The 27,629-nt window shown below is 35.2% G+C and overlaps 1 protein-coding gene across 2 annotated transcripts in view; it reads left to right on the top strand.

Moving 5' to 3' along the window:
- Positions 1–27,629, top strand: part of COL4A5 (collagen type IV alpha 5 chain) — a 229,582-nt gene that overhangs the window by 149,368 nt on the left and 52,585 nt on the right. For both annotated transcript variants that reach the window (XM_058536479.1, XM_058536480.1), the window contains exons 30-36: positions 8,741–8,854; positions 14,339–14,506; positions 15,398–15,487; positions 15,964–16,113; positions 17,522–17,620; positions 18,990–19,079; positions 19,487–19,626. In XM_058536479.1, coding sequence (XP_058392462.1) covers positions 8,741–8,854; positions 14,339–14,506; positions 15,398–15,487; positions 15,964–16,113; positions 17,522–17,620; positions 18,990–19,079; positions 19,487–19,626 — 851 coding nt within the window. The remainder of the gene's footprint in view (positions 1–8,740; positions 8,855–14,338; positions 14,507–15,397; positions 15,488–15,963; positions 16,114–17,521; positions 17,621–18,989; positions 19,080–19,486; positions 19,627–27,629) is intronic.

The raw sequence follows: 27,629 nt of genomic DNA on the forward strand, positions 1-27,629 counted from the left end.
ATGAGTGTGCTTGTTTCCTCACAGCCTTGCTAAGTGAGTATGTTGACAAACTCTTGGATTTTTGTCAACTTGATGGAAGTAAGTAAGTATCTCAGTATAGTTTTTTTAAACATTTTATTGTGAAAATTTTCAAACACAGAAAAATTAAAAGAATTGTACAGTGAAAGCCCATATATCCACCACCTGGATTCCACAATTAACATTTTATCTCCCTGCCAACAACTTATTTTTAAAATTTTCATATACCCGGCAAAGTAGAAAGAATTTTACAGTGGCTATTACATACCCATCATTGATATGTTACTATACATGATTTGTCACATATCTATCCATCCCTTTCTCCATCCATTGACTTTTATGCATTTCAAAGTAAATTGCGACAGCAGTACATTTCTCCCTAAATACTTCAGCATGTATAACATAGCTACAATGCTATAGTTCTTTTTCTTTTGATATAAAATTCACATTAAAGGAGATGCACAAATTTTAAGGGTACATTTGCTGGATTTTCACAAATGCATAAACCTGTATAACCAAATCCTTATGAAGATATAATCCTAGAAATTTCCCTTTTGCCCCTTTCCTCAGTCCCTACCCCAACATACACAGTGGTAAATATACTGTAATGATTTTTTTTATCATAAATTAATTTTACCTGTTCTAAACTCCATATGGAATCATAGAGTATGTAATTTCTTTGTAAGGCTTCTTTCACTCGGAATATTGTTTCTGAGATCCATTCATGTTGTTGTGTTTATCAGTAGTTCTTTATTTTTTATTATTGAGTATTTAATGGTATAAATGTTCCAAAGTTTATTTATCCATTCTCCCTTGATGGACACTTGGACTGTGTCAAGTTTTTGGATATTGTGAGTGAAGCTGTTAAGAACATTCTTTTATAAGCCTTTTTATGGATATGTGCTTTCATTTTGCTTGGGAAAATACCTAAAAGTATAATTGTTGGGTCGTAAGATAGGTGTATGTTACTTGTATAAGAAACTGCTAGAGGGACCGGCCTGGTGGCGCAAGTGGTTGAGTGCGTGCGCTCCACTGCGGTGGCCCAGGGTTTGCTGGTTCGGATCCCGGGCATGCACCGACGCACCGCTTGTTGAGCCGTGCTCTGGCGGCGTCCCATATAAAGTGCAGGAAGATGGGCATGGATGTTAGCCCAGGGCCAGTCTTCCTCAGCAAAAAAAAAAAAAAAAAAGAGGAGGATTGGCAGATGTTAGCTCAGGGCCGATCTTCCTCACATACACAAAAAAAGAAACTGCTAGACCTTTTTCCAAAATGGTTGTACCTTTTTAAACTCGCATTAATGTGGTATGAAAGTTTCAATTGTTCCACATTCTCTCCAACATTTGGTGTTATTGGTGTTTTCATTTTTGAATTTTGGTAGGTGTTTTGGTAACATATTTTGGTTTTAGTTTGCATTTTCCCCGATGACCAATGATGTTGACCCCTTTTTACATGTACTGTTGGATTATTTAGACATTCAAATATTTTTCCCATTTTAAAATATGGATTATTTCTCTTTTGATTGTTAAATTAAAAGTTATCTTTATATATCCTGCATATTGGTCCTTTGTCAAATATATGTTTATAAGTATTTTTTCCCTATCTGGTTTGCCTATTCATTTTCTTATCAGTGTATTTTGATAAACAAATATTTAATTTTATTGATGTTTCATTTGTCAATTATTTTCTTATATGATTATTATTTTTTGTGTTTTGTCTAAGAAATCTTTCCTTGTCCCAAAGTTATAAAGATATTCTGTGTTTTATTTTGTGTTTTATAGTTTTAGCTTTTATGTTTAAGACTATTATCCATCTCAAACAATTTTTGTTCAGCATCATTTGTTTAAAATAGCTCCCTCCTCACTGGATTAATTTGGTGTCTGTGTCAAAAATCAAATGACTATATATGTATGAGTCTATTTCTATGCTATCAGTTCTACTTACCTATTTTTACTATCCTTAAGTCAGTACCAACTGTTTATATTACAGTAGCTTTTTACTAAGACTTGATATCAAGTATCGTAAGTCCTCCAACTTTGTTCTTTTTTAAAAAAATTTCTTTGGATATACTAGGTCCTTTGTCTTTACTCTCAGGGTACTTTAAATTTGTATTTCCATTATAAGTGAAATTGACCGTCTTTTCATATGTTTAAGAGACATATATATTTTTTCCTGTAAACTCCTCATGTCCTTTCGTCATTTCTCTATTGATTTCTTCTACCTCCTTGATTTTGTTTCCTCTAATTATATATAGGAATAGAATTAGCCTAGCTGGTTTGGCAATTGTTTTGTCCTTTCTGGTTAGCAAGGAACTGAACTCTCCTGGTCAATGTTTTGGTCCTCAGAGAATAATCTGAACAGCTGCATGCTCCTGAAACATGTTGGATTGAGTCCTATTAAAGCAATAAGACAGCATAGCCCAATTTAACCAGGCTAGATTCTGCCAGCAAAAGCCCCAGACAAGCCCAATACAAATTCTTATTAGATAAGCTCTTTTAAAAATACGTTTCATCTTTGAGTAAACAATCTGGCCAGCTATAACTGTAACACTCATAGTTACAGGTAGTGTTTCCCACCAGTTATCTCCAGCTTAGACCTGTCACCCCACAAATTGCAGATAGAGACATTCCAAATAATAAACTGTGGCAAACAGTTTCCCTATGGAAATTACTTACTCACTATACTTTGTTTATAAAAATGTCATTGAGACAGGGGTTGGGAAGAAATGGGTTGAAGCCTATTTTAAACATCAACTTCTTAGTAGGCATATGGCTAATATTTGAAAGGAAGTATAGGATCCTCATATCCTAATAGGAATAATTCTCAAATATTAAAACCCCAGTATAGTTCCTAAGAGGCTAGAAGAAAAAGAATTTGGAATTTTCTGCTATGTAATTCCTTCATTCCTCAAACATTTATTATGTTCTTATTCTGTGCCAGGTACTACTTGAGTCACTAGAAACACAAAGGCATAGGGCCGGCCCCGTGGCTTAGTGCTTAAGTACGCACGCTCCGCTACTGGCGGCCCGAGTTCGGATCCCGGGCGCACGCCAACGCACCGCTTCTCTGGTCATGCTGAGGCCGCATCCCACATACAGCAACTAGAAGGATGTGCAACTATGACATACAACTATCTACTTGGGCTTTGGGGAAAAAAAGGAGGAGGATTGGCAATAGATGTTAGCTCAGAGCTGGTCTTCCTCAGCAAAAAGAGGAGGATTACCATGGATGTTAGCTCAGGGCTGATCTTCCTCACACACACACACACACACACACACAAAAAGAAAGAAACACAAAGGCATAGGCTCTGCTCTTGAAGATATCAGAGATTTCTGTCTACTGTAAGAAAATCTAGGTGGCTTTACTATGATAGTGGTTATCTCAACGGGAACTTTTATAAATATGTATCACTAATGTTTTGGATCAATAGACCACAGTCAAAACTCAGCAAGCAGATTACAATGAAAGTTCACCCACCAGACACATTTATACCAGTGGCTGACTATTAGAACTTAGTAACTAAACTATAGGAGAGATTAATGCAGCACTTTCAAAGCAACGTAGTGACCAATAGTAAATTAGTAAGGCTAATATTCATCAGCAAAGAAGTATATGAGGATGAAAATGTGCTTAAGACCGAACATTAGAATCAGATTAGACAAAAAAGAAAAAAGAAGATAACTTTGGAAGCATTCAGTTTGCCTCATATATTACTTTTGTTCTGGGCCTCATCTAAGGTGCCTTGAGAAGCTTCATATGGGAGATGACACTTAAACTGAGTCTTTAGGGAAAGGTGTTCCAGGTAGCAAGAGTAATGAGCAAAAGTATCATTGTGACTAATAGATTAGTGTGTTTAGAAATATTTAAAGAAATAAAAACTAAAATATAATTTGCAAAAAAATCTATATCATATCTAGAAATTAATAAAACAAAATGTGCCTAATGTATTTGGGGAAAAAATTAAAACTCTATTATTAACAACTTAAAAAGGGTAGAATTAATTGGGTAATAAATTATGTATGTGGATAGGATGACTCAATGATGTCATCTCTCCCCAAATTTGTCTGTAAATATAATGCATTTTCAATGAGAATTCAAGTAGGACAAGTAGACCGATATAGTAGAAAGAGTTGAGAAACATACTCATGTATATACAGAAACTTGGCATTTCATAGTAATATCATCATTAGTCAGTAGGGAAAGAATAGAGTCTTTAAAAGTTGGTGGTGTGTAAATGGTCTCAACAAAATAAATCGCTAATGCACAATATATTAAAAAAGTAATTAAAATCATAAATATGAAACGCAAAATTAAAAGACTATTATGAGAAAATGTGGAAGACAGGGAAAGACAGATTTCTGTGGCACCTTAAGATTATACAACTTTGGCAGCTCTCTTTTATAAATAGAATATAAAATTACAAATAGAGAATTGGGATATTGTAATGCCCAACATCTGCTGGTTTTCAGTCCACCTAGACTTTTCATGCTCAATCAACTATCATGGGCCATACTTGGTATTGGCTTCATGTGGAAGGATACAAGGATAGGATGTACAATATTCTAGCAGGGCAATGTCAGGAGTTTCTCTTCAGCATAACTCCTCAACATTGACATTTATGGAACATTCCACTCAATAAGAGCAGAAAATACATTCTTTTCACGTACACATGGAGCATTTACCATGATAGACCATAATCTGGGCCCTAAAACAGACTTTGACAAATTAAAAATATTGAAGTCATATAGTAGATTCTCTTACCATAACAGATTTAACAAGAAATCAGTAATAGAAAGCTATCTGAGAAAATCCTGACATATTGAGAAAATAACCAAAAGACTTCTTAAAAAACCGTAGATCAAAGGGGACATCACTATGAAAACTAGAAAGTATTTTGAATTGAATGAAAATGAAAATAAAACATATCAAAATTTGTAAGATGCAGATAAGTGATTAGAAAAAAATTCATATATGAAAAATTTTTATTAGAAAAAAAGAACAATATCAAATAAATTATTTAACTTTTCACCTTAAGAAATTAGATAAGGAAAGCCAAATAAAAAGAAGACAATCAGAAGATAGAGCAAAATAACAGAGCAAATATCAATGAAATTGAAAACTGAAAAACAGTAGAAAAATTTTCTGAGACCAAATGAGATTCTTTGAAAAGATTAATAAAATGGATACACTTCTAGCCAAGCCAACGAAGAAAAAAAGAGCAGAGACACTTGATACCAATATTAGGAATGAAAGAAGGGGCATCATACAGACCCTACAGACATTAAAAGAATAACAAGGGAGTATAATAAATAACTATATGCCCATAAATTTGACAACTTAGGTGAAATGAATGAATTTCTTGAAGGATACAAACTATTGAAGCTCACTTCAGAAGAAATAGACAATCCAGATATTTATTAAAGAAATTGAGTTTGTAGTTAAAATCCTGCCAATGAAGAAACCTACAGGTCCAGATGGCATCACTGGTAAATTCTAACAAACATTTAAAGAAGCAATACCACTAGTTCCACACAATCTCTTCCCAAGGATAGAAGTGGATGGGTTGCTTCCCAACCATTATATGAGGTCAGCTTTACCCTGATATCAAAACCAGGCAAAGACATACGAAAAGAAAGCTATAGCCCAATATCTGTCATGAACATAGATGTAAAAATCCTTGAGAAAATATTAGCAAGTCAAATCTAACAATATATAAAAAGGATTATACACTACAACCAAGTAAGGTGTATCCTCAGAATACAAGGCTGATTTGAAAAGCAGTGTAATTTGCTATATCAATAATCTGAAGAAGAAAAACTATATTATCATCTCAATAGATGCTGAAAATTATTTGACAAAATTCAATATCCATTCTGAGAAAGTATTCTTGGAAAATTAGGAATAAAAGGGAACTTCCTTTGCATGATAAAGGACATTTACAAAAAACTTGATCCATTATATTTAGTGGTGAAAGACTGACTGCTTTTCCCTGAAGATATGGAACAACACAAAGATGTCCTTTCTTACCACTCCTTTTCAGTATCTACTGGAAATCCCGTAAGGTAGTGAAATGCTATAAGGCAAGAAAAAGAAATAAAAGGCATACAGATTGGAAAGGCAGAAATAAAACTATCTCTATTCATAGATGACATGATTTTTCTATGTAGAAAATCTTAAGGAATCTACAAAAAAGGTCCTAGAACTAGGAAGTGAATTTAGTAGAGTCGTGGGTATACAAGGTGAATATACAAAAATGAACTATATTTCTATATACTAGCAGTGAACAATTAGAAATGAAAATTAAACAAAAACAATATTATTTAAAATAGCATCAAATAACATGAAGTACTTAGGTATAGCTCTAACAAAATATGTGCAGGATGTACATGTGGAAAACTAGAAAACACATGGCAAAAATCAAAGATCCAAATAAATGGAAAAATATTTTGTGTTCTTGAATTGGAAGGCTCAATATTGTTAAGATATCAGTTTTCTCCATATTGATCCGTAGATTGAACATATTCCTGAGCAAAACTCAGCAGTAGTTTCTTTTTCTAAAATTTATCTGCAAAAGCAAAGGACCTAGAATAGCCAAGGCAATTTGAGAAAGAATTACAGAGTTGGAGGATTCATAGTACTTAATTTCAAAACTTAATATAAAGCCACAGTAATTAAGATAGTGTGGTATATGTGAAATGATAGACACATAATGGAACATAATAAGGAGCCCAAAAATAGACCTACACAAGTGGAGTTTTGACAAAGTTGCAAAGGCAATTTCAATAGAAAAGTAAGTCTTTTCAACAAATGGTGCTAAATCAATTGGACATCCATATGCAAAAACAAAACAAAAAAAGATGAACCTTGATCCATACTTCATAACTTGTACAAAAATTAACTCAAAATGGATCATAGACCTAAATACAAGACCTAAAATTATAAAACCTTTGGAACAGAAACAGGCAAACATTTTCTATAAAGGGCCGAATAGTAATTATTTTAGTCTTTGTGAGCCACCTATAGTTTCTGTCACATAATCTTTTTTTGTTACAGCCTTTAAAAATATAGAAACCATTCTTAGCTCACAGGCAGTTCAAAATCAGGCCTACAGGTCAAATTTAGCCCACAAGCAGTACTTTATTGTACCTTGGTTTAGATAAAAGCATAGCAGAAAATCTGTGTGATTGTAGGTTTGGCAAAGAGTTGTTAAATACAACACCAAAAGAACAATCCATAAAATAAAAAAATTGATAAATTTGACTTCATTAAAATGAAAGATACTTTCATATCATTTATCTGACAAAGGACTTATAACCAAAATATATAAAGAACTCTCAAAAGTCAATAATAAGGAAACAACCAAATTTAAAGAATATAGTTGGAAATATGGGCAAAAAATTTGTACAGGTACTTTACCAAAGATACCTGAATGACTAATAAGCACACACAAAGAATCTCAATATAAGTCATCTAGGAAATATGAGTTAAAACTACAATAAGATACCACTTCCTGTCCTATCAGAACAGGCTTCAAAAAAGAAGGAAAACTGACAATAATAAGTGCTTCCAAGAATATAGTGTAACTAGAACTCTCATATATGCTATTTAAAATGCAAAATGGTACAGCCACTTGGAAAAACAGTTGAGCAATTTCGTATAAACATACCCTTACCACACTGACCCAGCAATCCCACACCTAGTTATATATCCAAGAAAAATGTAAACTTTCACATAAAACCCTGTAGATCAATATTCATAGCAGCTTTATTCATAATCCACAAGAACTGGACACAGCCCAAATGTCCTTCAACTGGTGAAGAGATGAACAAATCATGGCATATTCACATAATGGAATACTATCTGGCAATAAAAAGTAGCAAACTACTGATACATACAACAACATGTGTGAATCTCAATGCGTTATGTTAAGCGAAAGAAGACATACTCAAAAGGCTACATACTGTATGATTGCATTTATATGATATTCTGGAAAAGGAAAAACTTTAAGACATAAAATAGATCAGCAGTTGCCAGAGAATTATGATGTGTGGGTGGCTGGGTCGGGGGGGCTGACTCCAACCAGGCACAGAGAGCCTTTTGGGTTGATGGAACAGTATCTATATCTATCTTCTATATCTTGATTTTGGTGGTGATTGTATGACTATATACATTTATCAAAACTCATCAAGATATACATTAAAAGGTGAATTTTAGTATATATAAATTTTTTAAAGTAAGAGGGACAGACAGAAGATAGACAATGAAGTCTCTAAGGTCAAAGAGATGTTTTACTGATGATGGGAGAGGCTTGAGCATGTTTGTAGGCCATGGGCCCAAGTTAGTAAATAGGAAGATGTTAAAGGTTATCTACCTTAAAGTTGATTTGAAAACATATTTTAAACATATAAATAAATACTTGCCCAAGATACGTTGCAAGTAAAAGAAATGTGTGGTTTGTAATATTTTGTACTATTTTGTGAGGTTGATTTAAGTACTGAAGTTGAGTGCTCAGCATAAGTTAAATTACAAGTCTGTAACTTTTAATGGATTCCCTATCATCTGCTCTGGGTACTTGTGCATACTTTTCTTGCTTAGTGAATGGATAGCTTTTCAAGATCCCTGCTTAATATGATGGGTATTTCACATGGGTATTGTGGTTCCTAAGGACTAGTGACTCAGCTGTTGTTGTTGTTTTTAATATCTAAACTGTATTTATTTCTTAAAGGTGACGTTGGACCAAATGGACAACCTGGGCCAATGGGACCTCCTGGGCTACCAGGAATAGGTGTTCAGGGACCACCAGGGCCACCAGGAATTCCTGGACCAATAGGTCAACCTGGTAAGATTAGAGTAAATGTGCCTATTTTTTTTTTTTTGTGAGGAAGATTAGCCCTGAGCTAACATCCGGTGCCAATCCTCCTCTTTTCGCTGAGGGAGATTGGCCCTGGGCCAACATCCGTGCCCATCTTCGTCCACTTTATATGGGACGCCGCCACAGCGTGGTTTGACAAGCGGTGCGTCAGTCTGCGCCCGGGATCTGAACCCACGAACCCCAGGCCGCCGAAGCGGAACACGTGAATCCAACTGCTTCACAACTGGGCTGGCCCTAAATGTGCATTTTTGTAGCGCTCATTGTATAGAAGTTGGTTAGCTCATCAATAAAGTGCAACGTATGTAACAGTCTTCCAGAAAACAGATTTGAGAGGTAACATGTCTACTTGTATAATTTTGTAAAAGTGAAAAAGTACAGCTCACTGCATAAGAGTTACTTTAATCCCTGATATTTTGCCTCCCTGTTCATTTAAAATTGTTCCATTAACAATAATGCAATTTAACAATTGCAGAATGTTGCCACAGCATATAATTGTTAAACTGAGTCATGGTCTTGGAATCACAGACCTAAGAGCTTCTAATGCTGAACATTTCAGACCTGAGTAATTGAACAGTATTAATAGATCTTTGTGTGTGGAATATCTTAACATTTCTTAGCACATGAGAGCTAGAGTTAAAAATGTTCCGTTAAAAATATATTTTAGGTATTCTCATTTCTTTTTTTAATAAAATAGGTGAGTTGAATTTTCTCCTCTTTTGCCCTTAAATCAGCAATCACTTTGCAACTCATAAGTACTCTAAACTTTTTTTATATGAATACAGAAAAAAGTTTTGTCAACTTGTAACCTAATAGAAAATCATATGGTTCCTCTACGTTTGTGTGAGAGCTTACTCGAGTTTATGGATTCTGAGCCATTTGGTGATGTGAATGCTTTTTATCTTAATGTAGACAGGCACAGTAAGGACCACTCTTGGGCCAACATTATGTTTTGCAAAGCACTATAATAATTCATAAAATTAAAACAAATATGGGACATTTAATCATTCTTTAATTCACATGAACACATCAGATGACTTAAAACACACAGTTCAGATTTACATACATTGACTTTGAAAGAGTGGAAATATATCTTCTGACCTTAAACGGCAATAGGTATTTTGTTAGTTATTGTGCTAAAAATCTAGAAACACCAATTAACAATATAAAAAGCATGGAAAGTAAAGATTATTTTTGTTTTATGTCCTGTGTAAAAAATTTCTTTTATGGAACATTGTACCTTTTTATTAATAGCCCCTAACATTAGTTACTACTAACTTAAAAATAAGAAAACTTACAGTGTTGCTTTGAACCAGGTTGTTAACAAGTAGCTGCTTCAACACTCATGAAAAAACCATTCTGTCCAACTAGGATAGCAGAGGGATCTTGAGAAAAAACAATTAATTTTTAGGTTTGGCCATGATAGTCTTGGCCTGCTGTTCCACAAAGGTGGCTAAAATGAATTTATCATTTCTGTTGTGTTTTATATTTCTTTTATTTTCCAAAATTGCTTGAAGTTTTGGAAGCATGTTGAATTCTTACATCACAGCTGAGCAAGAATAAAAACAGAACACTGTTAATGCCAATCTGAACAAATTAAAAATACATTTATTTGTGCTTTATGCTTTTTCAAATTTTGCTAATAGTCTGCAATGTTTCACTCATCTGATGTTCTCTCTTTCTCTTTTTGACTGATGGATACATAGATATATTGGTTTATAAAGTTTAGATAGATTGGGCAGGGGGGAAAGTAATGGTGCTGAACTTAACCTCTTCTCTCTCTCTGTAAATGTATAATTTGCCTTAGATTTCAAGATCTTAACTAATATGGCTCAACAAACAAATGAAGTTAACAGCAACTGGCATGACAACGTATTGAATGCACTCTTATTAATATAGAAATGTTCTCAAATCACAATTTTTTTTTACCACAGGATGGACCACAATTTATGTTTGATACTTGCTGCATATGCAGTCATGTACTCCTTAACGACGGGGATCTGTTCTGAGAAACGAATCATTAGGCGATTTCGTCCTTGTGTGAACATCATAGAGTGTACTTACACAAACCTAGTTGGTATAGCCTACTACACACCTAGGCTATATGGTACTAATCTTATGGGACTACCATTGTATATGTGGTCTGTTGTTGACCGAAACAGTCGTTGTGTGGCACATGACTGTATTCACTTTTTAAGTAAGTTTTATTTATACCACCAAAGCAGAATATTATCTTAGCCCATTTCAAAAATATCATAATTTCTGTTCATACATTTTAATAACAGGGTGATCAGCAAGGTTATTACTAATATCTTGATACACCTGACTTATACCACAAGACTGAAATTCTAACTACCAATGTTTTTTTTTAAGAAGAAGCTTATTTAATATACTTGCTGTGTTTCATTTTGCAATAGAAAACTTAATGCAAGGTATCCTATATTGTCATCTCTCAAGTGTAACATTTTCACATTATGCTTTTCAGGCTTTTCTTTTGACTCTAGTTTTCTGCTATTATTTAATTAAGCTTTACTATTTTTCATTCTCTTTTCCAATGCTTGTTTATAAATTAAGGACCTGTTGAATATCAATTCCTCATTTGACAGTAGGGAAATAAAAGAAAAAAAAATGCCAAGGGACAAGAAGCAAAATGCTTTTCATCCAGTGTTCTAGTAACCCAGGCAATGGGTTCCAGGAAATGGAAGTTGTTGATTCTTGTTATTTGATCTGGCCATTAGTGAGAAGATTACTGCTTTAGTGAATCTTTTTAAAGGTCATTTAAATACACTCAATTCGGGCTGGCCCCGTGGCTTAGCGGTTAAGTGCGCGCGCTCTGCTGCTAGCGGCCCGGGTTCGGATCCCGGGCGTGCACCGACGCACCGCTTCTCCGGCCATGCTGAGGCCGCGTCCCACACACAGCAACTAGAAGGATGTGCAGCTATGACATACAACTATCTACTGGGGCTTTGAGGGGAAAAAATAAATAAATAAAATCTTTAAAAAAAAAAAATACACTCAATTCCATGTCCACAGATCATACCCTAACCTGAGCCAAATGTGTTGTAATACTTGCCCAGTCTCAGGAAAAAGTGTGTGACAGAATCAGTTAAAGCTCATCACCACTAATGTGAATCAAAGAAACAAGGAATTAGTCATGTCATTTTCATAGATTGAGAGCACATTATATAGTTTTCTAAGTTTTGTTTGGCTATAAAACCCTTGGGAAGTGTGTGTGTGTGAGTTCTCATAGATAATACATGTTTTTGAAATTTTCCTTTTTTTCTATTAACTGGTTCCATTTGGCTGCCAATAAATTTAGAGCCTCTATACATTGCTAACGTACTTAGCTTCTATAGATATATCCATATAATTCCTGTTATTGAATAAGGAGATGCAGCAGAGCTTTTGAATTTATGTTAACTTTCTTCATCCTGGATTTTACCAGGATGCCTATTCCTGATAGTATTCATGGAAAAGATCTATGCTGTGAAAAGTACAGCATAATATCTGTTATTACTAGTAATAATAACAATGAAGAAAGAAATCTTTGCCTAGTACATGGGTTTAATCATAGTCATCCACTAATAATTATTGAATTCTCTGTACCTAACCTTAAGCTCTGTACTTAACCTTAAGCTCCAACCAAACTTTAGGAGCTTAAATTCCAAAATGATTATTCAAAGCAATATAAAGATTAGAGATACACAAGAGTGTAAAGCTAATCTTCATCAAGGAGTATTACTTTTTGTGAATGTAAATGTTTTATTGTGTCTCTATTGGCAAATACATTTCATTTATAGAATATGCTATATGAAAATCTGAGTGAATGCCTAAAAAAAGTTTCTTTACTCATTACTAATATATGATAGTAGTGAATCAATATCTAATAACTTCTATTTGGAGACTTTTTTCTTCTAATCTTTACATGCTTAGTTTTGTTTCCTAACCTGATTAATCTTTCTGCAACTTGCTTCTGCTTGGGTGGCTCATCTTGCTGCTGAACTGTAACTCCCTACCTCTTGAACTTCAGGTCTATCAGGTACTGTAGTTCTTTCTCAAAAGCCGTATCTTAAAGTAAAGCTTTAAACATGGAAAACAAATAAGATTTTTCCAGATTTAAGTCTTTGGTTTCTTTTCATTATTTTGTAGAACTGCTCTCTTGAAGCATATTTCAAAGGACAAATTAGTTATCTTGAAAACTCAGCTATTAAAAATCTACCTGGGCTATAATATAACAATAGGCAGTGATCCATATAGAGCTATAATAGTGCTCATTATTAGTTATTTCATCATACTTTGCAAATATAATAATATAAAATCTCTCTTTCCTTTTTATAGTATTTTACTATGAAATGGCAGCATTGGAACCATTACCACTGTGCCAACTAAATGGAATTCTCTAATCTTCAGATTGAATTTTATCAGCTTAAGGACATGCTGGTGTATAATATCTAACAGAACTTAAAATTGCCTATGGATCTTCAACAACAGAAATTAGATCTTATTGTTGAAGGGACATTTGGAATGGTCACCTGGCAGCCCCTAGCTTCCAATCAGTTACTGCATATCCCCATTTAACAAAGGAGGGCCAACAACATTAAGTGACTCTCTAAGTCACATAACTGATAGGTATTGGAGTGGGAACTTGCACCATGTTTATAGTTTAATTCTTTTCCCTAAACGTATTCTTCTTTAACCATCTTGTTGTCTGGAGTAGTTCATCTTACAGAAACTTACTAAGGATAAATATTTTTACAATGTCGTATTTTTTCTGTAAAATCCTGGTTGGAATACTAAGAAAAAAAAAGTTAACAACAAAAACTAATGGTAGTGTATTATTAAAACAACATGTAAAACGAAACCAAAACAAGTGAAGAGGGTCTATGTAACTGACTTATTCAGTAATCAATCATTTTTATGGATTATGGAAACATATCCCAATAATTCATAATACCTAGAGCAATGCAAATCCAAGCATGGTCAATGGACCAGTGTCAGATCACAAACTGTTTGTTACCAGTCTGCATTGGAATTAGACGAAATTGAGAGTGAGCATTTAGAAACCTTTATAACAATTTGACAGTGTAATTATATTTGTTAAATGTGATACCCAAAAGGCAGGCTTGTATTTTGTCTGTCTTTTGTTTTTTATTTTAGCTTTTAGTGATTTTTATTGTATTTTATTAAAAATATTAGTCCATGATGGACCAGGAATTAAGAAAAGATTGGTCTTTCACCAGAAATAATTTGAGAAGCACTTTCTTAGAGAAATATGCTTGAAAATCCTAAAGTTTGATTGTTAGGTCATTTTATGTGCATGATGCCAAAAGTATCTCTAACTCACTGTTTGGTTTGTTATACACAGGATTCTATCACTTGTTTGCTAGAAAAATGATCAGATACATCTCTTAAAACTGCTTCAATACCTGTTAATATTGATGTTGTATTAACTAGGCTTGCTTGGCATACCAGGAGAGAAGGGGGATCCAGGGCCTCCTGGGTTTGATGTTCCGGGACCCCCTGGTGAGAGAGGCAGTCCAGGAATCCCTGGAGCACCTGGTCCTATGGGACCCCCAGGATCACCAGGGCTCCCAGGAAAAGCAGGTGCCTCTGGCTTTCCAGGTAATTTGTTCGAAGTGTTCTTTGGTTTTGGATTCAGGAAATTCAAATTACTATGACTCTGGTATATTATTCTCTTGTTGTACTTTTCTGAATTTACACTATCCCTTAAGGAAAAGTGTTAAATGTCTGACTGCAGGAAACTCACTTTGCTATTTGCATTACACTTTTTCTCTGTGAGAGTTCCAGTTATATATTGCTGTATAACACACGACCCCAAAATTTAATGATTTAAATCAACCTTTTTATTTTGCTCAAGATTTTGCGGGTCAGGAATTAAGGGATGGCTTAACGGGGTCGTTTATCTCTCATCCACATGGCACCAGCTAGAATGGTTAGTGGTAAAGGATCTACTTACAAGATGGTGCTTATCTGACCCCTGAGTGTTCCTTGGCCTCTTCACATGGTATCTCGTTTCCCATAGTGCCTCTTCACATGGCTTGAGCTCCTAACATTATAACAGTGTCAGGGTAGTTGCTCTCCTTCCAGTGCAGCTGGCTTCCAAAAGAGAATACCCAAAACCAAAAGTGAATGTTCTGAGAGTCCCAGCTGGAAGCTACAAGACTTGTTATGATCTAGCTTTGAGAATCATAGTGTTGTTTAGTGAAGGGCAAGGCACAGAGTCAGCCTAAATTCAAGGGGAGAAGGCTACACAAGGGTGTGTATACTGTGAAGTGTGGTTCATTGGGGGGCCATCTTTGGAGATGAGCTACCACAGTGAGTCTTCTTATTCATGGATGTTGACAATAGTGACTAAGTTTGCAACAGTTGAGAAGAGGTAAAACTTAGTGCCTTCCCTCCAACCCTCAATAGTTTTCCAGCTATCTTAAAACTTATCTTTTATCTTTCCAAGGTCAAGGAAAGGTAAAAGTTACTTATTGATATTCTTCTAAGGTGCCAAAGGTGAAATGGGTATGATGGGACCTCCAGGCCCACCAGGACCTTTGGGAATTCCTGGCAGGAGTGGTGTTCCTGGTCTCAAAGGTAATATTCAAAGTTTGCTGACAGATGCGTATAAGAGTAAAAATTAAACATTACTTTATGTCAATACAGAATATTTTATTTGACTGCTTTAAAATGATCAATGCTTACTTGTACTTTCTTTCTATGTGACGTGGCATTTAAATAGGTCCTGTTATTGATTTGGTGGCATGCTCAGTTTAGATACCATGAAACACAGTAAATGCTTAGCTCAACATAACAAAATATAAAGACTAAATTTTGATATTTTTTTATAGTCTCTATAATTGTCAGAGAATCCCAGGAGAAAGGGAAATTATTATTTGAGTGTAAAAATGCATGTGAGCTCAAGTTATTCATAGACAATAAGCAAGGTGGGTAAATGTTTTGGGTGGTCAGCAGCCTATCCAGCTATGGAACATAAGAATAATCTTTGTATGCGTTAATCCTGCATGGATGAATCTAATCTGTTGTGTCTTGCCCACACATCTTGGTTTTAGGTGATGATGGTTTGCAGGGTCAGCCAGGACCTCCTGGCCCTGCAGGAGAAAAAGGTGGTAAAGGAGAGCCTGGCCTTCCAGGCCCTCCTGGACCAATGGATCCAGATCTGCTGGGCTCAAAAGGAGAGAAGGGGGACCCTGGATTACCAGGTAAGTGAATGCATTTATCTATGAATGCGTTTCCTGATATATCTGAAGTTTAATTTTTAATCGCATGAAAAGTGACTTGTAGTCCAGGATTCACCACCAAAAGGCACTTAGATGCATCAAATTTTGGTAATGAAAATTGTTTCACTTGATTTGTACTGTTTCACTGATCAACTTTTGTTGAGTATTTTCTTCATAGTTTATCTATGAAGTGAGGTTTTAAAATATTTTAGGCTTAGGCAGTCACTTTCAGGCCTTCCAGGAAGTAGTATAGAATATGGTTGAGAGAAAAGTATGTATAACTGGAATCACCTGGAAAACAGATTTCATTGTTTGGGAAATTTGTTGATCCTTTAATTTTGTTTCCCTTGAAACCAGATAGGGATGAGTGGTACGTTGCTGCTCTGCAGTGTTTTGCTATCCATATCATACTTGGCTTTTAAATACAGTTCACTGTGATTCTACCTTGGCAGAATAAACAAGTATTGCAATATGAACAGCCAAGCTCAGCCCTGGGGGAAGTAGCTGAAAGTAGGTCTAGGGAACAACTGTGTTATTCTGGTTATTTTATTAGAAGCAAATAAAGTATGAAGTATAACAATGATTTTTTAATTTAAAAAAATCCTTTTTTCTTTTTATAAAAGTATAACATTCATAACAAAGCATCAGAAAATATGGATAAGCACAACTTAATAAATAAAGCACTTTGTATATGCTACATATCCAATTTATATAGAATATCCTTTCAAACAACATGGAAACTAGCTATGTTTAAAACTAGCTATGTTTATTTGCAACTTATAGTAAAATTTGTGGCTCTTTTTGTGTTATAACCATTAACATTGTCAGTTCATGTGTGTGTGTACAGATGTTATAAAGTTCCCTATGAGCGGGACTTGGGATTTTTCCTGAAAAAAGAGTTTACGACATTACTGTAGTTTTGTATATAGTCACAAAAGAGGCAGGACCACCTAATTTTTTATCATTGCTAAAATGAGATATCTGTCTTGACTTATTCATTGCAAGACTTTTCTTTCAATTAGGCCTTCTGTAAATTAGAGGCAGTAAACTATACTTGCCTCTAATATAGGGTTATTAAAGATAGTTGTAGAATCTAAGAGAGAGCCTAGAGGTAATCTGCCCCAATTCCTTCATTTTATAGTGTAAGAAACAGAGGCCTAAAGAGGAAAGTGACTTAATTATTGAGTGCTCTGAATTTCTTAATGGCAGCTAAATAAAAAGTGGAAGATTTTAGTATGAGTCCAGTGCTATTGGTTCATACTATATCAGAATATCACTGGTTCTTATGGTTCACTCATAGTTCAGAATTTGGGTAGCTTGCTTTACCAAATTCATTTAATGGATTAATAATATCAGCCTAACTTGTCTTTCCTATACTCATCCTTGGAAGGTATTCCTGGAGTTTCAGGGCCAAAAGGTTACCAGGGTTTGCCTGGAGACCCAGGGCAACCTGGACTGAGTGGACAACCTGGATTACCAGGACCATCAGGTAAGTATGATAGACCACCTGTAGCAATTGGATGGCTGATCCTGAACCCTGGAAAACTAATTATGTATTTATCTTGTGTGATGTTTTGGATCTAGTCGTGGCAATATACTTGGGTTGCTACCAAGGTATGGAGCTCTCCCTTAGCAAAAATGTTGCCATTTGGCCTGAGTGTCAACAGACAAGATTTGTAGGATATTTTGCTTTGCTCACTTTCTTCTTTTTGTGGCAGCAGGGTGTACATAAAATCAGAAGTACATCCAAGTAAAGTACTGTGTTTTATTTACATACATTGCAACATATGTAAATAAGACAATTATCTGGTAGGAGCCTGAAGAATTCACCTTTTTCAGTTCTTCAAACAAGTCAGTCATTAAACCATGTAAAACAGATGGCTGCCGATTCTATTTTTAAAAGTTTCTAGGAATGAAAATTTCACAACCTACCTTCGTAGTCTGTTATAGCATTAATCACTCTTGCAGTCAACATGGAAGTTTTTTTCTTATTTCTAATAAAACTCTTTCTTGCTGCTTCTTAACCCATTTTCTTTTAGTTGGGCCCGTACGGAATAAAGAGCTGCCAGTCCCCATCCTCATAAGAGCCCTTTAGGTCAGTTATTCTTTTCTAGACTCTGCACTACATTGCCTTGATGTAGTGGGAGGAAGAAATTCTATCCTTTTCTACCTTCACATTTTCGGCATTCTCTTCCCCCAAGTTGGAAGTCAGTGTGAAAGAAAAAATAAAAAAATGTTTAAGGCAACATTTTGGTCCTTGGAAAATTCCTAAGTGATACCACAGAACTCAGGTACCTAATAAGCTCTAGGAAAAATGTGTAAACAGAGCAACTATGACTTTTGGCAATGACAGTCCCGTACCTCTCCATCCACTCTTATCTATCCCTGGCCTAATAAACTGAAGGTATATCGTGACAGGTAACCACTTTCCTCTTCCTGGTCTCACATAAACATGGGAATGCCACTTCTGAATCTTTTGCAAACAGACTCAATATATTGGATTTATCTGTGATAAATACAGTAAGGTAGTTATACACATACAACAAATAGAACTTACAGGCGACTGGAATTGTTTTAAAGCAAGAAACAAGGTGTCCTGGTAAAAATTCTTGCGTTTTTAAAATAAATTTATGTTAGAAGACCTATATCGCCATGATTATATTGTAATATGTTCCTAAGGGGATTTCTTGGGTAACTCTTGCCTGTTTTATGCTGAATTAGATCTGTGGAACTGAGTCACATGTTAAGATTTGATCCATCCAAGCCCACACTTGCATTTTAATTATGACCCACTCCAAGAAACCAGGAAACTCCAATATTGCTGACTTGTATTAATTTTAACAATTTGACTTTTCTAGGTCCCAAGGGTAACCCTGGTCTCCCTGGGAAGCCAGGACTTACAGGACCTCCTGGACTTAAAGGAAACATAGGTGATATGGGTTTTCCAGGTGAGTGTTGAAAATCTCCCAAAGATTTAGTCCCATTAATGGAAGATGGTTCACTATCTTTGTTATCAGAAAAGAGACTGGTGTTGATAGAATCAAACAGAGACAATATCTAAGATAATCTGTGGGTAGAGCTCTCTTATTACACAAATATTTGAGATGGGAATTAAGGGACAAAGTTTTAGAAACCTTAAAAGTAAGAATTCACTAACTTATATCTTTTACCCAGCTGTACCCGTTTCACTTAGACTTCCTTAAAAAATAGGCTTTTGGTTGTAAAGCTCATTATTATATAACACAGAATTTGCAGAGTTCTTTTTTTAAATCATTTTGCTTGGTCGTATGCATTATAGATATGCGGTGAATAAAGAATATTTTGTAAAATATTGCATGTTACATGTTTTCAACAGGCCCTCAGGGTGTGAAAGGGTCTCCTGGATCTCCTGGAGTTCCTGGACAACCTGGCTCCCCAGGATTACCTGGACAGAAAGGAGAAAAAGGTGATCCTGGTGTTTCGGGCATTGGTCTTCCTGGTCTTCCTGGCCCAAAGGTAATCCTACTCTTGGCATATACCTGAGCAGATGTGATTTTTCTTTAATACTGTGTTTGTTCTTAATTATTCCTTAAACAAAGTATAGAATGATATAGTATAATATGGGTAAGAAATTAATTCCTGTCTTTTCTCTTATATTGTAAGAAGGTATGTTTTAGGGTTTGCAGCCAGTCCAAAAAAAGGAGGGAAAGCTTTGATTCCTTTGTTTTCCCTCTATCTTAATCTCTGAGTATGTTTCAGTAAACCAAAAGCATATTTCTGCCTGGTTTTGATTTTCTTTTCTTTTTAGTCATGGAGTTTTTGGTCTTTGTCCTAATATTACTACTAATTTGAAGAGACTTATAAACAAAGTAACTTATGCAATTAATGAAAGTGCAGTAGTACTCTTAACTGCATATCTGAGGTAGTTCTCTGAAAACAGTTTTACATATCTCTCTATGCCCCTAGTCAACGTGAAAACTTTGTTTTTGTTTCTCAAGCAATCAGATTTAGAACTTGTTTTAGAATCATGGTGCTCAACAAATATTTGATAACTGCTTAAGTCCATGTAAAAAGGTAATAACTCTTACTGATTTGTAGAAGTATTTGTAACTAGCAGAGATGCATCCATTGTCTATTATACATGTCGCAAATATTTTCTCCCAGTCAATCGTTTGTCTTATAACGGTTTAATCATTCAGTCAGACCACAAAGCTAAGGAGTATTAGACAAGGAATTGTGTTACTCAACTTCCATGGAATTAGTGAAATTTCCCACTGAGATAAGAATGTACTGAATAATATTTTAAAGATAATTTCTTTTTGATAGTATACAGAAAGACTATAGTTTGATTGCCTAGCTGATCAACTTATTGTAAAAGATAATCAAGAGAAGTTTCTGCATATTGATTGTGGATTAACAATGTAAAGTTTATTGAAATGAATTTTAATTTTTTCTGTTCTATTTAAATTTTATCAGTAATACATGAATATATATTTTTATTAAAATAATAATATAGACATATCAAGGGTAACGGTGAAAATCTCCTTCATAACATATCTTGTTTACTCCATTCCCTTCCCCGTAGAGAACCACTGTTAGTAGTTGGTGTGTATATTTGAATCACTTACTCTACATATTTATATATATATATTTATGCACACACACAGAATTTTGTTTTTCTACACATCATATGTATGTAGAGTTATAGAACACACTATTCTGTATGTTGCTTTATCACATATCTTTTAATCTTTTCTTTATTCAATATATCTTAGACGATATTCTTTGTCATTGTACATTATTTTTTTTATTGAGGTAAAATTGGTATACAACATTGTATAAGTTTCAGGTGTACAACATTATAATTTGATATTTGTATATACTACAAAGTGATCATCACCATAAGTCTAGATACCATCCCTCACTATACAAATGAGCCTTCACCCATTTTGCCAACCCCCTAACCCCCTTCCCCTCTGGTCACCACCAATCTGTGCTGTGTATCTATGAGTTTGTTTGTGCTTTGTTTTGTTTGTTCGTTTGTTTTGTTTTTTAGATTCCACGTGTAAGTGAAATCATGCAGTATTTGTCTGTCTCCATCTGCCTTATTTCACTTAGCATGATACCCTCAAGGTCCATCCATGTTGTCAAAAATGGCAAGATTTCCTTCTTTACTATGGCTGAGTAGTATTCCATTGTGTGTGTGTATATATATATATATATATATATATATATATATATCATGTCTTCTTTATCCATTCATCCATTGATGGACACTTGGGTTGTTTCCATTTCTTGGTTATTGTAAATAATGCTGTAATGAACACAGGGGTGAATATATCATTTCAAATTAGTGTTTTCATATTCCTTGGATGAAGACACAGAAGTGGACTAGCTGGGTCATATGGTAGTTCTATTTTTAATTTTTTGAGGAATCTCAATAGTGTTTTCCATAGTTACTGCGCCAATTTGCATTCTGACCAACAGGGTACAAGGGTTCCCTTTTCTCCATATCCTCTTCAACACTTATTATTTCTTGTCTTTTTGATAGTAGCCAATCTAACAGGTCTGAAGTGATATCTCATTGTAGTTTTGATTTGCATTTCTCTGATGCTTAGTGATGTTGAACATCTTTTTATGTGCCTGTGAGCCATCTGTATGTCTTCTTTGGAAAAATGTCTAGTCAGATCTTCTCCCCATGTTTTAAGTGGGTTGTTTGGTTTTTTGTTGTTGAGTTGTATGAGTTCTTTCTATGTTTTGGATATTAACCTATTGTTGGATATATGATTTGCAAATATTTTCTCCCATTCAGTAGGTTGCCTTTTAATTTTGTTGATGGTTTCTTTTGCTGTGCAGAAGCTTTTTAGTTTGATGTAGTCCCATTTGTTTATTTTCGCTTTTGTTTCCCTTGCCTTTGGAGTCATATTAAAAAAAAACATCACTAAGACCAGTGTCAAGGAGCTTACTGCTTATGTTTTCTTCTAGGAATTTGTGGCTTCAGGTCTTACATTCAAATCTTTAATTCATTTTGACATAACTTTTGTGCGTGGTATAAGATAGTGTCTGGTCTCACTCTTTTGCAGGTGGCTGTTCAGTTTTCCCAACACCATTTATTGAAGAGACTGTCCTTCCCCACTGTATGTTTTTGGCTCCTTTGTTACAAATTAATTGACCGTATATGTGTGGGTTTATTTGTCAGCTCTGTATTCTGTTTCATTGATCTATGTAGTCTGTTTTTATGCCAATACCATACTGTTTTGATTACTATAGCTTTGTAGTATAGTTTGAAATCAGGGTGCATGATACCTCCAGCTTTGTTCTCCTTTCTCAAGATTCCTTTGGCTATTAGGGGTCTTTTGGTTCCATACAAATTTTAGAATTATTTGTTCTATTTCTGTGAAAAATGCCATTGGGATTTTCATAGGAATTGCATTGAATCTGTAGATTGCTTTGGGTAGTATGAACATTTTAACAATGTTAATTCTTCTAATCCATGAGCATGGAATATCTTTCCATTTGTTTGTGTCTTTGTTCATTTCTTTTATCATTGTCTTATAGTTTTCAGTATAGAGGTTTTTCACCTCCTTGGTTAAATTTATTCCTAGATATTTTATTTTTTTTGATGCAATTGTAAATTAAATTGTTTTCTTAATTTCTCTTTCTGCTAGTTTGTTATTCTTGTATAGAAACACAACAGATTTTTTTATATTGATTTTGTGTCCTGCAACTTTGCTGAATTTATTAGTTCTAATAGTTTTTAGTGGAGTCTTTAGGGTTTTCTATATATAATATAATGTCATCTGCAAATAGTGACAGTTTTACTTCTTCCTTTCGTTTTTGGATGCCTCTTATTTCTTTTTCTTGCCTAATTGCTCCAGGTAGGATTTCCAATACCATGTTGAGTAAAAGTAGTGAGAGTGGGCATCCTTGTCTTATTCCTGATCTTAGAGAAAACGCTTTCAGCTTTTCACCATTGAGTATGATGTTAGCTGTGGGTTTGTCATAAATGGCCTTTATTATATTGAGGTACATTCCCTCTATACCCATTTTACTGAGAGTTTTCATCATAAATGGATGTTGGATCTTGTCAAATGCTTTTTCTGCATCTATTGAGATGATCATATGATTTTTATTCTTCATTTTATTAATGTAGTGTATCATGTTGATTGATTTATGGATGTTGAGCCATCCCTGCATCCCTGGAATAAATCCCACTTGGTCATGGGGTATGATCCTTCTAATATATTGTTGAATTCAGTGTGCTAATATTTTGTTGAGGATTTTTGTATCTATGTTCATCACGGATATTGGCCTATAATTTTTGTGTGTGTGTGTTTGGTGTCCTTGTCTGGTTTTGGTATCAGGGTAATCCTGGCCTTGTAAAATGAGTTTGGAAGTGCTCCTTCCTCTTCAGTTTTTTGCAAGAGTTTGAGAAGGATAGGTATGAAATCTTTGAATGTTTGGTCGTCTGATCTAGACTTTTGTTTGTTGGGAGGTTTTTGATTACTGATTCAATTTCCTTGCTAGTAATTGGTATATTCAGATTTTCTATTTCTTCATGATTTAGTCTTGGAAAGTTGTACGTTTCTACACATTTCTCCTAGGTTGTCCAATTAGTTGGTATATAATTGTTTGTAGTAGTCTCTTATGATCCTTTGTATATCTGTGGTATCAGTTGTAATTTCTCCTCTTTCATTCCTGACTCTATTTGAGCTCTCTTTCTTTCTCTTTCTTGGGGAGTCTAGCTAAAGGTTTGTCAGTTTTGTTTATCTTTCCAAAGGAACAGCTCTTAGTTTCATTGATCTTTTCTTTTGTCTTTTTAGTCTCTATTTCATTTATTTCAACTCTGATCTTTATTATTTCCTTGCTTCCACTAACTTTAAGCTTTGTTTGTTATTCTTTTTTAGTTCCTTTAGATGTATAGTTAGATTGCTTATTTGAGAAATTTTTTGTTTCTTGAGATAGGCCTTTATCACTATAAACTTCCCTCTTAAGACCACTTTTTCTATATCCCATAGATTTTGGACTATTGTATGTTTATTTTCATTTGACTCCAAGTATTTTTTTTATTTCTCCTTTGATTTCTTTATTGACTCATTGGTTATTCAGTAGCATGTTGTCTAATCTCCACATACGTGTGATTTTTCCAGTTTTCTTCCTGTAATTGATTTCTAATTTTACACCATTGTGGTCAGGAAAGATGCTTGATATGATTTCAGTCTTCTTAAATTTATTGAGACTTGTTTTGTGGCCTAACATATAATCTATCCTGGAGAATGTTCCATATGCACTAGAGAAGAATGTGTATTCTGCTGCTCTTGGATGGAATGTTCTGTATATATCTATTAAGTCCATGTGGTCTAATGTGTCATTTAAGGCTGATGTTTCCTTTTTGATTTTATATCTGGATGATCTATCCATTGATGTAAGCAGGGTATTAAAGTCCCCTGCTATTATTGTATTGCTGTCAATTTCTCCCTTTAGGTCTGTTAATATTTGTTTTATCTATAGGTGCTCCTATGTTGGTTGTGTAAATATTTACAAATGTTATATTCTCTTGTTGGATTGACTTCTTTATCATTATGTAATGCCCTTCTTTGTCTTTTATTATAGTCTTTGTTTTCAAGTCTGTTTTGTCTGATATAAGAATAGCTACACCAGCTTTCTTTTCATTTCCATTTACATGGAATATCTTTTTCCATCCCTTCACTTTCAGTTTGTGTGTCCTTAGATCTGAAGTTAGTCTCTTGTAGGCAACATATAGATGGATCTTGTTTTTTTTTTTTTTTATTCATTCAGCCACTCTATGTCTTTTGATTGGAGAATTTAGTCCATTCACATATAAGGTAAGTATTGATAGGTATGTACTTATTGTCATTTTCTTGATTGTTTTTTGGCTGTTTTTGTAGTTCTTCTCTGTTCCTTTCTTCTCTTGCTCTTTTCCCTTGTAGTTTGGAGGTTTTATTTAGTGTTATGTTTACATTCTTTTCTCATTATCTTTTGTGTGTCCAATATAGATTTTTGTTTTGTGGTTACCATGAGGTTTACATACAACAGCCCATATATATGACAGTCTATTTTAATTTGATAGCATCTTAAGTTTGAACGCTTTCTAAAAACTCTACATTTTTACCCCCCTACGTATTGTTTTTGATGTCATATTTTGCCTATTCGTATTTTATGTATCCCTTAACTGTTATAGTTAATTTTACAACTTTTGTCTTTTAACCTTCATATTAGCTTTATAAGTGGTTGATCCACTACCTTTACTATACATTTTCCTTTACCAATGATCTTTTTACTTTCATATGTTTTCTTCTTACTAGTTAGTACCTTTTCTTCTCAGCTTAACGAAGTCTCTTTAACATTTCTTGTAAGGTCACTTTAGTGGTGATGACCTTCTTTAGTTTTTGCTTGTCTGGAAAACTCTGTTTCTCCTTCAATTCTAAATGATAACCTTGCCGGGTGGAGTATTCTAGGTTGGAAGTTTTTTCCTTTCAGCACTTTGAATGTATCATACCATTTCATTCTGACCTGCAAAGTTTCTGCTGAAAAATCAGTTGATAGTCTTATGGGGGTTCCCTTGTATGTATCAAGTTGTTTTTCTCTTGCTGCTTTTAATATTCTCTGTTTAACTTTTGACATTTTAATTATAATGTGTCTGGGTGTGGATCTGTTTGATTCATTTTGTTTGGAACTCTATGTACTTCTTAGAGGTAGATGTCTGTTTCCTTCCCCAGGCTAGGGAAGTTTTCAGCCATTGTTTCTTCAAATAACTTTTCTACCCCTTTCTCTCTCTCTTCTCCTTCTGGGACCCCTATAATGCAGATGTTATTTTCCATGATGTCCCAGAGGTCCTTTAAGCTATCTTCGCTTTTTAAAATTATTTTTTCTTTTTGCTGCTCTATTGGGATGATTTCCACTGCCCCGTCTTCCAGGTCACTGATCCATTCTTAGACTTCATTTAGTCTACTGTTGAACCCTTCTAGTGTATTTTTCAGCTCAGCTATTGTATTCTTCAGCTCCGTGACTTCTGTTTGGTACCTTATTATGTTTTCCATCTCTTTGTTGAAGTTCTCACTTCTTCGTACATTCTTCTCCCTAGTTTGGTGAACATCTTTATGACTGTTACTTTGAACTCTTTATCAGACAAATTACTTATCTCCATTTCGTTAAGGTCTTTTTCTGAGGTTTTGTCTTATTCTTTTGATTGGAACATATTCCTTTGTCTCCTCTTTCTGCTTGAATCTCTGTATTTGTTACATCATATTATGCAAAACAGCTACCTCTCCTCATCTTGAAGGAGTGGCCTTATGTAGGAGATGAACCTTATCATTCAACTTTGCCCTAGCTTTTGGTTATCTCTTGGACCTTTTTGATTGTCTAAGCAGCCTGATTTCTCCTTGCTAGGTCTCAGTTGTTGAGAGTATGCTAAGACCTGTCAGTGTTACAAAGGGAAGGATCTCAGACAATACTTAGTTTCAGGCTAGTTGTAAGCCAGATCCTCAGGCAGCAGCTTTTAAGGTGTGCAAATATATACAGTTTTGTGGTTCTGCAGTCATAAACTCTGTCGACTTCCGGACCAGGAGATTTGGAGGTGTCTCCTGGGTGACAGTTGTAAAATCGTGGCTTTAGTTATGTGTGTAAGCTCCTTTCTGGGAGGTATCAGCCAGCTGTGGTGAGGCCAAGAGAGAGTGCTAATATGGTGTTTCCCTACCCACATTCCCTGGGAGTGCCTCTGTGGCCTCTGGATGTGTGGCAATTCTGAGGCCTGCCCCTCAGGCTGAAGCTCCAGGACAAGAAAATAGGCCTTTCTTCATATGAAGACTGGGAGTGTGTTTCAGTCTGCTGTTTGTTCAGTGTCCTGGGAGTGGTAGCCTGCCAAGAACTGTCTCTCCAATTGTTTCAGTTCTGTTGGGCCCAGAAACACAACTCTACATGGCCACCAGAGCCGGGTACTCGAGATGTGCCCCTTGTGTGGGCTGTGCATGCCTGCCGGCTGGAACAGCACCGGGCAGGCTGCTGCGCATGGAAACCTGCCCAACTGGGGCGAGGTGGACCACAGCTGTGATTCATGGTGGGGAGTGGCGCTTGGCTAGCCTGGCCATAGTGTGTAGGGACAGGGTGGGCTGCAGCTGCAGGGGAACTCCCACCAGAGATAGCAGGCTAGAGGGGTGAGTGTGAAAATGCTGCCCATCAGCACCGACACCAACAAGGCAGAAAGAAGGAAAATGCAAAAATGGCACCTGCCAGTGCCTCTGTCCCCAGAGAAAAATCCCAACAGGTTTTGCTTCTCCAGCAGAGACACTTTAAGAAATGAGTCTCCTTTGCATATGATCTAGGTGCCTTTCAAACTGTTGCTTTTGCACTGGGTGCTGTGGTGAGTGAGTCAGTGTGTAAGCCAATTAAAAGTGGATTTTCTCTTCCCGATAGCCCTATGGTTCTCCTGGAAGTAAGCCTCATTGGTTTCAAGGCCAAATGCTTTGGGGGCTCATCTCTGTTGCAGGTCCCAAGGGTTG

The sequence above is a fragment of the Diceros bicornis genome, chromosome X (genome assembly GCF_020826845.1).
Source record: "Diceros bicornis minor isolate mBicDic1 chromosome X, mDicBic1.mat.cur, whole genome shotgun sequence".
NCBI classification, from domain to species: domain Eukaryota; kingdom Metazoa; phylum Chordata; class Mammalia; order Perissodactyla; family Rhinocerotidae; genus Diceros; species Diceros bicornis.